The 12,737-nt window shown below is 40.1% G+C and overlaps 1 protein-coding gene across 10 annotated transcripts in view; it reads right to left on the reverse strand.

The window, feature by feature from the left end:
• The window catches only part of KIF23 (kinesin family member 23), a 263,401-nt gene that overhangs the window by 33,236 nt on the left and 217,428 nt on the right, over positions 1 to 12,737 (reverse strand). For all 10 annotated transcript variants that reach the window (XM_053718482.1, XM_053718481.1, XM_053718489.1 and 7 more), the window contains one exon: positions 1,171 to 1,241. In XM_053718482.1, coding sequence (XP_053574457.1) covers positions 1,171 to 1,241 — 71 coding nt within the window. The remainder of the gene's footprint in view (positions 1 to 1,170; positions 1,242 to 12,737) is intronic.

A 12,737-nucleotide genomic window follows, 5' to 3' on the forward strand; every position in this document is an offset into this window, starting at 1 on the left:
TCTAGCAAATTCCATCCCTAGAAATATGTTAACTGCACATACCTTATTGCAGGAAAACCTGCACGCCATTCCCCCTCTGAATTACCTCACTCCTCAGAATATGTGAGAACGGCAGTGGATCTTAGTTACTTCTGCTAAGATCATAGAAATCACAGGCAGATTCTTCTTCTAGTGCTGCCTGAGATGAAACCGTACACTTTAAAAATAAACTTTTGATTGAAGTTAAAAAACCAACTATAATACACCCCTCTCCTCTTACTACGTCCATCTTTGTTGAGAGTTGCAAGAGAATGACTGGATATGGCAGTGAGGGGAGGAGCTATATAGCAGCTCTGCTGTGGGTGATCCTCTTGCAACTTCCTGTTGGGAAGGAGAATATCCCACAAGTAATGGATGATCCGTGGACTGGATACACTTAACAAGAGAAAATCCAGTTTTCTTCAGACACCAAAACTTCACCTCCTCCAAGGCAAAGAGAATGATTGTGGTTTGTGGGAAGGGAAGTGATGCTTAACAGCTTTGCTGTGTTGCTCTTTGCCTCGTTGCTCTTTGCCTCCTCCTGCTGGCCAGGAGTAATATCCTAACAGTAAATGAAGACGTTGAGGACTCACCATATCTTAGGAAATAAATAAATGTAGTAGACACCCCTCCCCCCCACCATAAATCACTTTTTCTAGTGGGACAGGTTATTACCTGCATTCTAAGAGAGCAAGTGACATTTCAAATTAGGAGACACTTGTCCCTCTAGCCAACAGTGCAGAGAGATGGAGGCTCTGTTAGAGCCCCCTCCTCCACAAGTTAAATGATGCTGCAGGTAAATTGCCATTTTTATACCAATCACCTGCATCTTACAGATTTAAGTGTCCTGGGGTCTGAGATACAGGCTTCCAAAGCCCCCACCTTTTCTCTCTCACTCCCTTAGCAGGGAGTCCCTACACCCTTGTGACATCACAATGTGTGCCCATGGTAATGTCACAGGTCCTTAAGAGGAAGGGGACAGCAGTCTCCTTCACAGATGCAGTTTGGCCTGGTCCCCAAGTAAGTTTTTAAAAAGTTTTATATTGGATTTTTAGATTGGTATCTGTGCATATTCTTCTTTATAGTAATGTCTATTACATGCAGTTATATGAAAAATGGTGTATACTGTCCCTTTAAGGGTAGTCTACTTACTTTGGTAAGGCGTGGTGCTGGTATCCCGGCCCAAGATTAGATCCAGCTCGCATCTCAACAGCAACAGAACACTGCAGAAAAACATGAGGCATGAGATGAAAATTTTAATTTTATCCACATTGTGAACAACAAAAATAAAAAAATGTAAAGGTTAAATGGTTCTAGTATATATATTCTTAACAAACAGGATGTAAGATGTACAGACTGAATACAGGTGCCAATATCTGCCCAGCAAATACAAACTGAGTGTACAATTGCTCTTCAAATCGAAGATTTTTTTTATTTTATTTAGTAACTGGAGTCAACATTGCAATATACTGTACATCCATTCTTTATTTTGCACACCTTTTCCAGTATATTAAAGGGATAGGAAAGTCAAAATTAAACTTACAGGATTCAGATAGAGCATGCCATTTTAAGACACTTTTAAATTCACTTTTATTTTCAAATGTGCTTCATTCTTTTGGTATCCCTTAAAAAAAGAAAAAAATGCACATATCCTACACTAGTGGAAGCTAGAAGTTGATTGGTGCCTGCACAAATTTGCCTTGTGATTGGCTAACTTGATTATTTAGCTAGTTGTCAGTAGTGCAAAGGATAACAAGATAAAGCAAATTTGATATTAGAATTGGAAAGTTGTTTAATACTGTATGTGCTATCCAAACCATGAAAGATTTTTTTTTGGGTTTCCTGTCCCGTTAATTCTGAAAATTGCATACTCTGGACTTCAGATAGACAACCTGAGAATAATGTAACAGTGTTAGGCTTTTGATCACTAGTGCAGCTCATTGACAGTGGAATATATAAATATATATATATATATATATATATATATATATATATATATATATATATATATATATATATATATATATATAACATAATTTATGAAAGAACTTACCTGATAAATTCATTTCTTTCATATTAGCAAGAGTCCATGAGCTAGTGACGTATGGGATATACATTCCTACCAGGAGGGGCAAAGTTTCCCAAACCTCAAAATGCCTATAAATACACCCCTCACCACACCCACAATTCAGTTTAACGAATAGCCAAGAAGTGGGGTGATAAAAAAGTGCGAAAGCATATAAAATAAGGAATTGGAATAATTGTGCTTTATACAAAAATCATAGCCACCACAAAAAAAGGGCGGGCCTCATGGACTCTTGCTAATATGAAAGAAATGAATTTATCAGGTAAGTTCTTACATAAATTATGTTTTCTTTCATGTAATTAGCAAGAGTCCATGAGCTAGTGACGTATGGGATAATGACTACCCAAGATGTGGATCTTTCCACACAAGAGTCACTAGAGAGGGAGGGATAAAATAAAGACAGCCAATTCCTGCTGAAAATAATCCACACCCAAAAATAAAGTTTAACGAAAAACATAAGCAGAAGATTCAAACTGAAACCGCTGCCTTAAGTACTTTTCTACCAAAAACTGCTTCAGAAGAAGAAAATACATCAAAATGGTAGAATTTAGTAAAAGTATGCAAAGAGGACCAAGTTGCTGCTTTGCAAATCTGGTCAACCGAAGCTTCATTCCTAAACGCCCAGGAAGTAGAAACTGACCTAGTAGAATGAGCGGTAATTCTTTGAGGCGGAGTTTTACCCGACTCAACATAGGCAAGATGAATTAAAGATTTCAACCAAGATGCCAAAGAAATGGCAGAAGCTTTCTGGCCTTTTCTAGAACCGGAAAAGATAACAAATAAACTAGAAGTCTTACGGAAAGATTTCGTAGCTTCAACATAATATTTCAAAGCTCTAACAACATCCAAAGAATGCAACGATTTCTCCTTAGAATTCTTAGGATTAGGACATAATGAAGGAACCACAATTTCTCTACTAATGTTGTTGGAATTCACAACTTTAGATAAAAATTCAAAAGAAGTTCGCAACACCGCCTTATCCTGATGAAAAATCAGAAAAGGAGACTCACAAGAGCGAGCAGATAATTCAGAAACTCTTCTGGCAGAAGATATGGCCAAAAGGAACAAAACTTTCCAAGAAAGTAATTTAATGTCCAATGAATGCATAGGTTCAAACGGAGGAGCTTGAAGAGCTCCCAGAACCAAATTCAAACTCCAAGGAGGAGAAATTGACTTAATAACAGGTTTTATACGAACCAAAGCTTGTACAAAACAATGAATATCAGGAAGAATAGCAATCTTTCTGTGAAAAAGAACAGAAAGAGCAGAGATTTGTCCTTTCAAAGAACTTGCGGACAAACCCTTATCTAAACCATCCTGAAGAAACTGTAAAATTCTCGGTATTCTAAAAGAATGCCAAGAAAAATGATGAGAAAGACACCAAGAAATATAAGTCTTCCAGACTCTATAATATATCTCTCGAGATACAGATTTACGAGCTTGTAACATAGTATTAATCACAGAGTCAGAGAAACCTCTTTGACCAAGAATCAAGCGTTCAATCTCCATACCTTTAAATTTAAGGATTTCAGATCCTGATGGAAAAAAGGACCTTGTGACAGGTCTGGTCTTAACGGAAGAGTCCACGGTTGGCAAGAGGCCATCCGGACAAGATCCGCATACCAAAACCTGTGAGGCCATGCCGGAGCTACCAGCAGAACTAACGAGCATTCCTTCAGAATCTTGGAGATTACTCTTGGAAGAAGAACTAGAGGCGGAAAGATATAGGCAGGATGATACTTCCAAGGAAGTGATAATGCATCCACTGCCTCCGCCTGAGGATCCCGGGATCTGGACAGATACCTGGGAAGTTTCTTGTTTAGATGGGACGCCATCAGATCTATTTCTGGAAGTTCCCACATTTGAACAATCTGAAGAAATACCTCTGGGTGAAGAGACCATTCGCCCGGATGCAACGTTTGGCGACTGAGATAATCCGCTTCCCAATTGTCTATACCTGGGATATGAACCGCAGAGATTAGACAGGAGCTGGATTCCGCCCAAACCAAAATTCGAGATACTTCTTTCATAGCCAGAGGACTGCGAGTCCCTCCTTGATGATTGATGTATGCCACAGTTGTGACATTGTCTGTCTGAAAACAAATGAACGATTCTCTCTTCAGAAGAGGCCAAAACTGAAGAGCTCTGAAAATTGCACGGAGTTCCAAAATATTGATCGGTAATCTCACCTCCTGAGATTCCCAAACTCCTTGTGCCGTCAGAGATCCCCACACAGCTCCCCAACCTATGAGACTTGCATCTGTTGAAATTACAGTCCAGGTCGGAAGCACAAAAGAAGCCCCTTGAATTAAACGATGGTGATCTGTCCACCATGTTAGAGAGTGTCGAACAATCGGTTTTAAAGATATTAATTGAGATATCTTTGTGTAATCCTTGCACCATTGCTTCAGCATATAGAGCTGAAGAGGTCGCATGTGAAAACGAGCAAAGGGGATCGCGTCCGATGCAGCAGTCATAAGACCTAGAATTTCCATGCATAAGGCTACCGAAGGGAATGATTGTGACTGAAGGTTTCGACAAGCTGCAATCAATTTTAGACGTCTCTTGTCTGTTAAAGACAGAGTCATGGACACTGAATCCATCTGGAAACCCAGAAAGGTTACCCTTGTCTGAGGAATCAAAGAACTTTTTGGTAAATTGATCCTCCAACCATGATCTTGAAGAAACAACACAAGTCGATTCGTATGAGATTCTGCTAAATGTAAAGACTGAGCAAGTACCAAGATATCGTCCAAATAAGGAAATACCACAATACCCTGTTCTCTGATTACAGACAGAAGGGCACCGAGAACCTTTGTAAAAATTCTTGGAGCTGTAGCTAGGCCAAACGGCAGAGCCACAAACTGGTAATGCTTGTCCAGAAAAGAGAATCTCAGGAACTGATAATGATCTGGATGAATCGGAATATGCAGATATGCATCCTGTAAATCTATTGTGGACATATAATTCCCTTGCTGAACAAAAGGCAAGATAGTCCTTACAGTTACCATCTTGAACGTTGGTATTCTTACATAACGATTCAATATTTTTAGATCCAGAACTGGTCTGAAGGAATTCTTCTTTGGTACAATGAAGAGATTTGAATAAAACCCCATCCCCTGTTCCGGAACTGGAACTGGCATAATTACTCCAGTCAACTCTAGATCTGAAACACATTTCAGAAATGCTTGAGCTTTTACTGGATTTACTGGGACACGGGAAAGAAAAAATCTCTTTGCAGGAGGTCTCATCTTGAAACCAATTCTGTACCCTTCTGAAACAATGCTCTGAATCCAAAGATTGTGAACAGAATTGATCCAAATTTCCTTGAAAAAACGTAACCTGCCCCCTACCAGCTGAGCTGGAATGAGGGCCGCACCTTCATGTGGACTTAGAAGCAGGCTTTGCCTTTCTAGCTGGCTTGGATTTATTCCAGACTGGAGATGGTTTCCAAACTGAAACTGCTCCTGAGGATGAAGGATCAGGCTTTTGTTCTTTGTTGAAACGAAAGGAACGAAAACGATTATTAGCCCTGCTTTTACCTTTAGATTTTTTATCCTGTGGTAAAAAAGTTCCTTTCCCACCAGTAACAGTTGAAATAATGGAATCCAACTGAGAACCAAATAATTTGTTACCCTGGAAAGAAATGGAAAGTAAAGTTGATTTAGAAGCCATATCAGCATTCCAAGTTTTAAGCCATAAAGCTCTTCTAGCTAAAATAGCTAGAGACATAAACCTGACATCAACTCTGATAATATCAAAAATGGCATCACAGATAAAATTATTAGCATGCTGTAGAAGAAGAATAATATCATGAGAATCATGATGTGTTACTTGTTGCGCTAAAGTTTCCAACCAGAAAGTTGAAGCTGCAGCAACATCAGCCAAAGATATAGCAGGTCTAAGAAGATTACCTGAACACAGATAAGCTTTTCTTAGAAAGGATTCAATTTTCCTATCTAAAGGATCCTTAAACGAAGTACCATCTGACGTAGGAATAGTAGTACGTTTAGCAAGGGTAGAAATAGCCCCATCAACTTTAGGGATTTTGTCCCAAAATTCTAATCTGTCAGACGGCACAGGATATAATCGCTTAAAACGTTTAGAAGGAGTAAATGAATTACCCAATTTATCCCATTCTTTGGAAATTACTGCAGAAATAGCATTAGGAACAGGAAAAACTTCTGGAATAACCACAGGAGCTTTAAATACCTTATCCAAACGTTTAGAATTAGTATCAAGAGGACCAGAATCCTCTATTTCTAAAGCAATTAGTACTTCTTTAAGTAAAGAACGAATAAATTCCATTTTAAATAAATATGAAGATTTATCAGCATCAACCTCTGAGACAGAATCCTCTGAACCAGAAGAGTCATCAGAATCAGAATGATGATGTTCATTTAAAAATTCATCTGTAGGGAGAGAAGTTTTAAAAGATTTTTTACGTTTACTAGAAGGAGAAATAACAGACATAGCCTTCTTTATGGATTCAGAAACAAAATCTCTTATATTATCAGGAACATTCTGCACCTTAGATGTTGAAGGAACTGCAACAGGCAATGGTACTTTACTAAAGGAAATATTATTTGCTTTAACAAGTTTGTCATGACAATCAATACAAACAACAGCTGGAGGAATAGCTACCAAAAGTTTACAGCAGATACACTTAGCTTTGGTAGATCCAGCACTAGACAGCGATTTTCCTGTAGTATCTTCTGACTCAGATGCAACGTGAGACATCTTGCAATATGTAAGAGAAAAAACAACATATATATAAAGCAAAATTGATCAAATTCCTTAAATGACAGTTTCAGGAATGGGAAAAATGCCAAAGAACAAGCTTCTAGCAACCAGAAGCAATGAAAAATGAGACTTAAATAATGTGGAGACAAAAGCGACGCCCATATTTTTCGCGCCAATAAGACGCCCACATTATTTGGCGCCTAAATGCTTTTTGGCGCCAAAATGACGCCACATCCGGAACGCCGACATTTTTGGCGCAAAATAACGTCAAAAAATGACGCAACTTCCGGCGACACGTATGACGCCGGAAACGGAAACGAATTTTTTGCGCCAAAAAAGTCCGCGCCAAGAATGACGCAATAAAATGAAGCATTTTCAGCCCCCGCGAGCCTAACAGCCCACAGGGAAGTCACATTTTTGAAGGTAAGAAAAAATGATTAAATCAAATGCATTATCCCAAATATGAAACTGACTGTCTGAAAATAAGGAAAGTTGAACATTCTGAGTCAAGGCAAATAAATGTTTGAATACATATATTTAGAACTTTATAAACAAAGTGCCCAACCATAGCTTAGAGTGTCACCGAAAATAAGATTTACTTACCCCAGGACACTCATCTACATGTTTGTAGAAAGCCAAACCAGTACTGAAACGAGAATCAGCAGAGGTAATGGTATATATAAGAGTATATCGTCAATCTGAAAAGGGAGGTAAGAGATGAATCTCTACGACCGATAACAGAGAACCTATGAAATAGACCCCGTAGAAGGAGATCACTGCATTCAAATAGGCAATACTCTCCTCACATCCCTCTGACATTCACTGCACGCTGAGAGGAAAACCGGGCTCCAACTTGCTGCGGAGCGCATATCAACGTAGAATCTAGCACAAACTTACTTCACCACCTCCATCGGAGGCAAAGTTTGTAAAACTGAATTGTGGGTGTGGTGAGGGGTGTATTTATAGGCATTTTGAGGTTTGGGAAACTTTGCCCCTCCTGGTAGGAATGTATATCCCATACGTCACTAGCTCATGGACTCTTGCTAATTACATGAAAGAAATATATATATATATATATATATATATATATATATATATATATATATATATATATATATATATATATATATATATATATATACACACACACACATATATGCACTTTAATTCCCCCATCTTAACTATTATCTTTATTTTGCCTCCACCTGGGTGGTTCAAGGGGTTCACTTGGGGTGGATGCCAGGGGATCAGTGGGGCACCCACCCTTCAACCCCCCATATTCTTAAATGATAAATTCTTTCCTTTCTTAGCAGCGAGTTCACAAATTACTTCATTACCTATGGGAATTCAACTCCTGGCCACCATGAGAAGGCAAAGACACCACAGTCAAAGCAATAAGTATCCCTCCTACATCCCTTACCCTCTCAGTAATTCAAGCTGAAGATAAGGAAAAGTAAAGAGACACAAGGTGCCGGAAGAAAGGAAAAACTGTCGCAGATAAAGACCAGGGTGGATTCGTGGACTCTCACTGCCAAGAATTTTTTTTTTTTTTATCAAGAATACATTTTGTTTTCTTTCAAATGGCAGTGAGTCCACAAAAGGATTACCTATGAGAAACCAATACCCAAGCTGAGGACGACACAGAATAAATAGGGAGGAAAATGTCAAGAGACGCAGACCAAAAACTGAAGACACCACTCCTTGAAGAACCTTTCTCCCAAAAGAAGCCTCAGCTGATGCAAAAACATCAAACTTGTAGCTGCTTTACAGATCTGTTCAACGGAAGCCTCATTCTTAAAGGCCCAAGATGAAGACAATGCACGAGTAGAAGACAATGCACGAGTAGAATACGATGTAAACCTGTTATCCCGCCTCCACATAGGCCATATGGATTAAGCTTCTCAACCAAAAGTAAAGGGTAGTCGCAGTGGCCTTTTGACCCTGCGCTTACCAGTATACATGATGAAAAGGGAAGAGGACTGATGAAATTCCTTTTGTAGCATGAAGGTAGAACTTTAAAGCTCTAACTACGTCCAAATTGTGTAACAAACGCTACTAAGAATAAGGGTTGGGACAGAAAGAGCACCACAATCATCTGATTGTTGCAAGAAGAAAACCTTTGGTAAGAACCCCAAATTAGTACGCAAAACCGACTTGTCCGCATGAAAAATAAGATATGGTGGGTCACACTGTAAAGCTGATAAACTCTGCGAGCAGGAGAGAGCTAATAAACAAAAACAGAATTTATGCTTACCTGATAAATTACTTTCTCTTGTGATTTATCGAGTCCACGGATTCATCCTTTACTTGTGGGATATTCTCCTTCCCAACAGGGAGTGGCAAAGAGAGCACACAGCAGACCTGTCCATATAGCTCCCACTCTAGCTCCACCCCCCAGTCATTCGACCGAAGGTTAGGGAGAAAAAGGAGAAACCATAGGGTGCAGTGGTGACTGTAGTTTAAACAAAAACACTACCTGACCTAATAGCCAGGGCGGGCCGTGGACTCGATACATCACAAGAGAAAGTAATTTATCAGGTAAGCATAAATGATGTTTTCTCTTGTAAGATGTATCGAGTCCACGGATTCATCCTTTACTTGTGGGATACCAATACCAAATCTTTAGGACACGGATGAATGGAGGGAACAAGACAGGTACCTTAAACGGAAGGCACCACTGCTTGTAAAACCTTTCTCCCAAAAATAGCCTCCGAAGAAGCAAAAGTATCAAATTTGTAAAATTTGGAAAAAGTATGCAGCGAAGACCAAGTCGCTGCCTTAAAAATCTGTTCAACAGAAGCCTCATTTTTAAAAGCCCATGTGGAAGCCACTGCTCTGGTAGAATGAGCAGTAATTGTTTCGGGAGGCTGCTGGCCAGCAGTCTCATAGGCCAAACGGATGATGCTTTTAAGCCAAAAGGAAAGAGGTAGCAGTCGCCTTCTGACCTCTCCTCTTACCGGAATAGATAAACAAGGAAGATGTTTATCTGAAATCCTTAGTTGCTTGTAAATAGAACTTTAAAGCACAAACCACATCAAGATTGTGTAACAGACGTTCCTTCCTCAAAAAAGGATTAGGACACAGAGAAGGAACAACAATTTCCTGGTTAATATTCTTATTAGACACAACCTTAGGAAGAAAACCGGGTTTGGTACGCAAGACTACCTTATCTGCATGGAAAACCAGGTAAGGTGAATCACACTGTAAAGCAGATAACTCCGATACTCTTCAAGCAGAAGAGATAGCTACCAAAAACAAAACTTTCCAAGATAAAAGCTTAATATCTATGGAATGTAAAGGTTCAAACGGAACCCCTTGCAGAGCTGAAAGAACTAAATTCAGACTCCATGGCGGAGCCACAGGTCTATAAACAGGCTTGATTCTGACCAAAGCCTGACTAAATGTTTGAACGTCTGGTACCTCTGCCAGACGTTTGTGGAAAAGAATAGATAAAGCAGATATCTGTCCTTTTAAGGAACTAAAATACAAGAGATAGTTCCAATGTCGGTATAAGATAAAAAGTTCCAACTTTATTATTCATGCACATAAAAACACCAAAAGGCAAAGTACAGTCCAGCTAAAGCACAGCACAAACTGACCAAGACTCACATTAAAATGATACACTTCAAAAGGGAGGAAAGCTGCGCTCCTCATGCAGCAGACATATTTCGTGCTTGCCAAGCACTTGTTCACTTTGAATACATCTATGCCCCATGGTCTGAATTTCAGAAGGGATATAGATCTTTGCGTATAGGGATATGTTTATGAAAACAAATTTAAGTGCTGATTGCACACCGTCATATTGTAATCTAATTAAAGTAATACATATTTGAGGTTTTGAATGAAATGAGGATTATAGGCATTTAGTGATAAAATTTACTGTTTTAGGAATTTTAGCCTTTCCCTGTATTAACTTGTAACCTCTAAATGTGTACTATTTTAGATCTATTATATATGTCAGTTTCACTGTTTTTCTATATTAATATTTTGTTGGATGTATATATGTATAATCTTTACACTTATCAAGAGGGAGATAACTATTTTAAATATTTAAATTTATTTAGACATTATGTATCTTTAAATTCTATCACAGCTGTAGCCTATTTAAGTGGAAGGCAGCTGCTGCTCCTTTAAGCAGTGAACAAGTGCTTGGCAAGCATGAAACATGTCTGCTGCATGAGGAGCGCAGCTTTCCTCCCTTTTGAAGTGTATCATTTTAATGTGAGTCTTGGTCAGTTTGTGCTGTGCTTTAGCTGGACTGTACTTTGCCTTTTGGTGTTTTTATGTGCATGAATAATAAAGTTGGAACTTTTTATCTTATACCGGCATTGGAACTCTCTTGTATTTTGGATTACCTATTTGTCAAGCGTATAGGACGGATACGCTGTCCCTTACTGGTTCATGTGACTGTGATGTCATCACCACTCTCCTGTGTGCCGAATACCGGAAGTACTACTCATATGCGGTGAGGGCAAGAAAGAGCGCACTGCTTGTGTGTTTGTTTGTCTTTTAAGGAACTAGCTGATAATCCTTTCTCCAATCCTTCTTGGAGAAAAGACAATATCCTGGGAATCCTAATCTTACTCCATGAGTAACCTTTGGATTCACACCAAAAAAGATATTTTCGCCAAATCTTATGGTAGATTTTCCTGGTGACAGGCTTTCTAGCCTGAATCAGGGTATCAATAACCGACTCAGAGAAACCATGCTTTGATAAAATTATAAGAAGGTCCTGCCTCACTGGTAGCGTCCATGATGGGACAGATGACACGTCCACTAGGTCTGCATACCAGGTCCTGTGTGGCCACGCAGGCGCTATCAGAACCACCAAAACTCTCTCCTGCTTGATTCTGGCAACCAGACGAGGGAGGAGAGGAAACGGTGGAAAAACATAGGCCAGATTGAAGGACCAAGGCGCTGCTAGAGCATCTATCAACACCGCCTGGGGATCCCGGGACCTGGACCCGTAAAGAGGAAGTTTGGTGTTCTGACGGGACGCCATCAGATCCAATTCTGGAGTGCCCCATAGCTGAGTCAGCTGGGCAAATACCTCCGGGTGGAGTTCCCACTCCCCCGGGTGAAAAGTCTGACGACTTAGAAAATCCGCCTCCCAGTTGTCTACTCCTGGGATGTGAATTGCTGAGAGATGGCAGGACTGATTATTTTGGATACCTCCGTCATTGCTAGGGAACTCCTTGTTCCCCCTTGATGATTGACGTAAGCTACAGTCGTGATGTTGTCCGACTGAAATCTGATGAATTTGGCCGCAGCTAGCTGAGGCCATGCCTGAAGCGTGTTGAATATCGCCCTCAGTTCCAGAATGTTTATCGGGAGAAGAGCTTCTTCACGAGACCATAAGCCCTGAGCTTTCAGGGAGTCCCAGACTGCACCCCAGCCCAACAGACTGGCGTCGGTCGTTACGATGATCCACTCTGGTCTGCGGAAACAGTCCCTGAAACAGGTGATCCTGAGACAACCAGAGAAGAGAATCTCTGGTCCCCTGGTCCAGCTGTATTTGAGGAGACAAATCTGCATAATCCCCATTCCACTGTTTGAGCATGCATAGTTGCAGTGGTCTGAGGTGTATCTGTGCAAAAGGGACTATGTCCATTGCCGCTACCATTAGTCCGATTGTCTCCATGCACTGAGCTACAGATGGCCGAGGAATGGAATGAAGGACTCGACAAGTGGTTAAGAGTTAACTTTCTGACCTCCGTCAGAAATATTTTCATATCTACCTAGTCTATCAGAGTTCCTAGGAAGGAAACTCTTGTGAGGGGGGAGAGAGAACTCTTTTTGATGTTCACCCTCCACCCGTGAGACCTCAGAAATGCCAATACGATTTCCGTGTGAGACTTGGCTCTTTGGAAAGATGACGCCTGAATTAAGA

This window comes from Bombina bombina, chromosome 6 (assembly GCF_027579735.1).
Source record: "Bombina bombina isolate aBomBom1 chromosome 6, aBomBom1.pri, whole genome shotgun sequence".
NCBI classification, from domain to species: domain Eukaryota; kingdom Metazoa; phylum Chordata; class Amphibia; order Anura; family Bombinatoridae; genus Bombina; species Bombina bombina.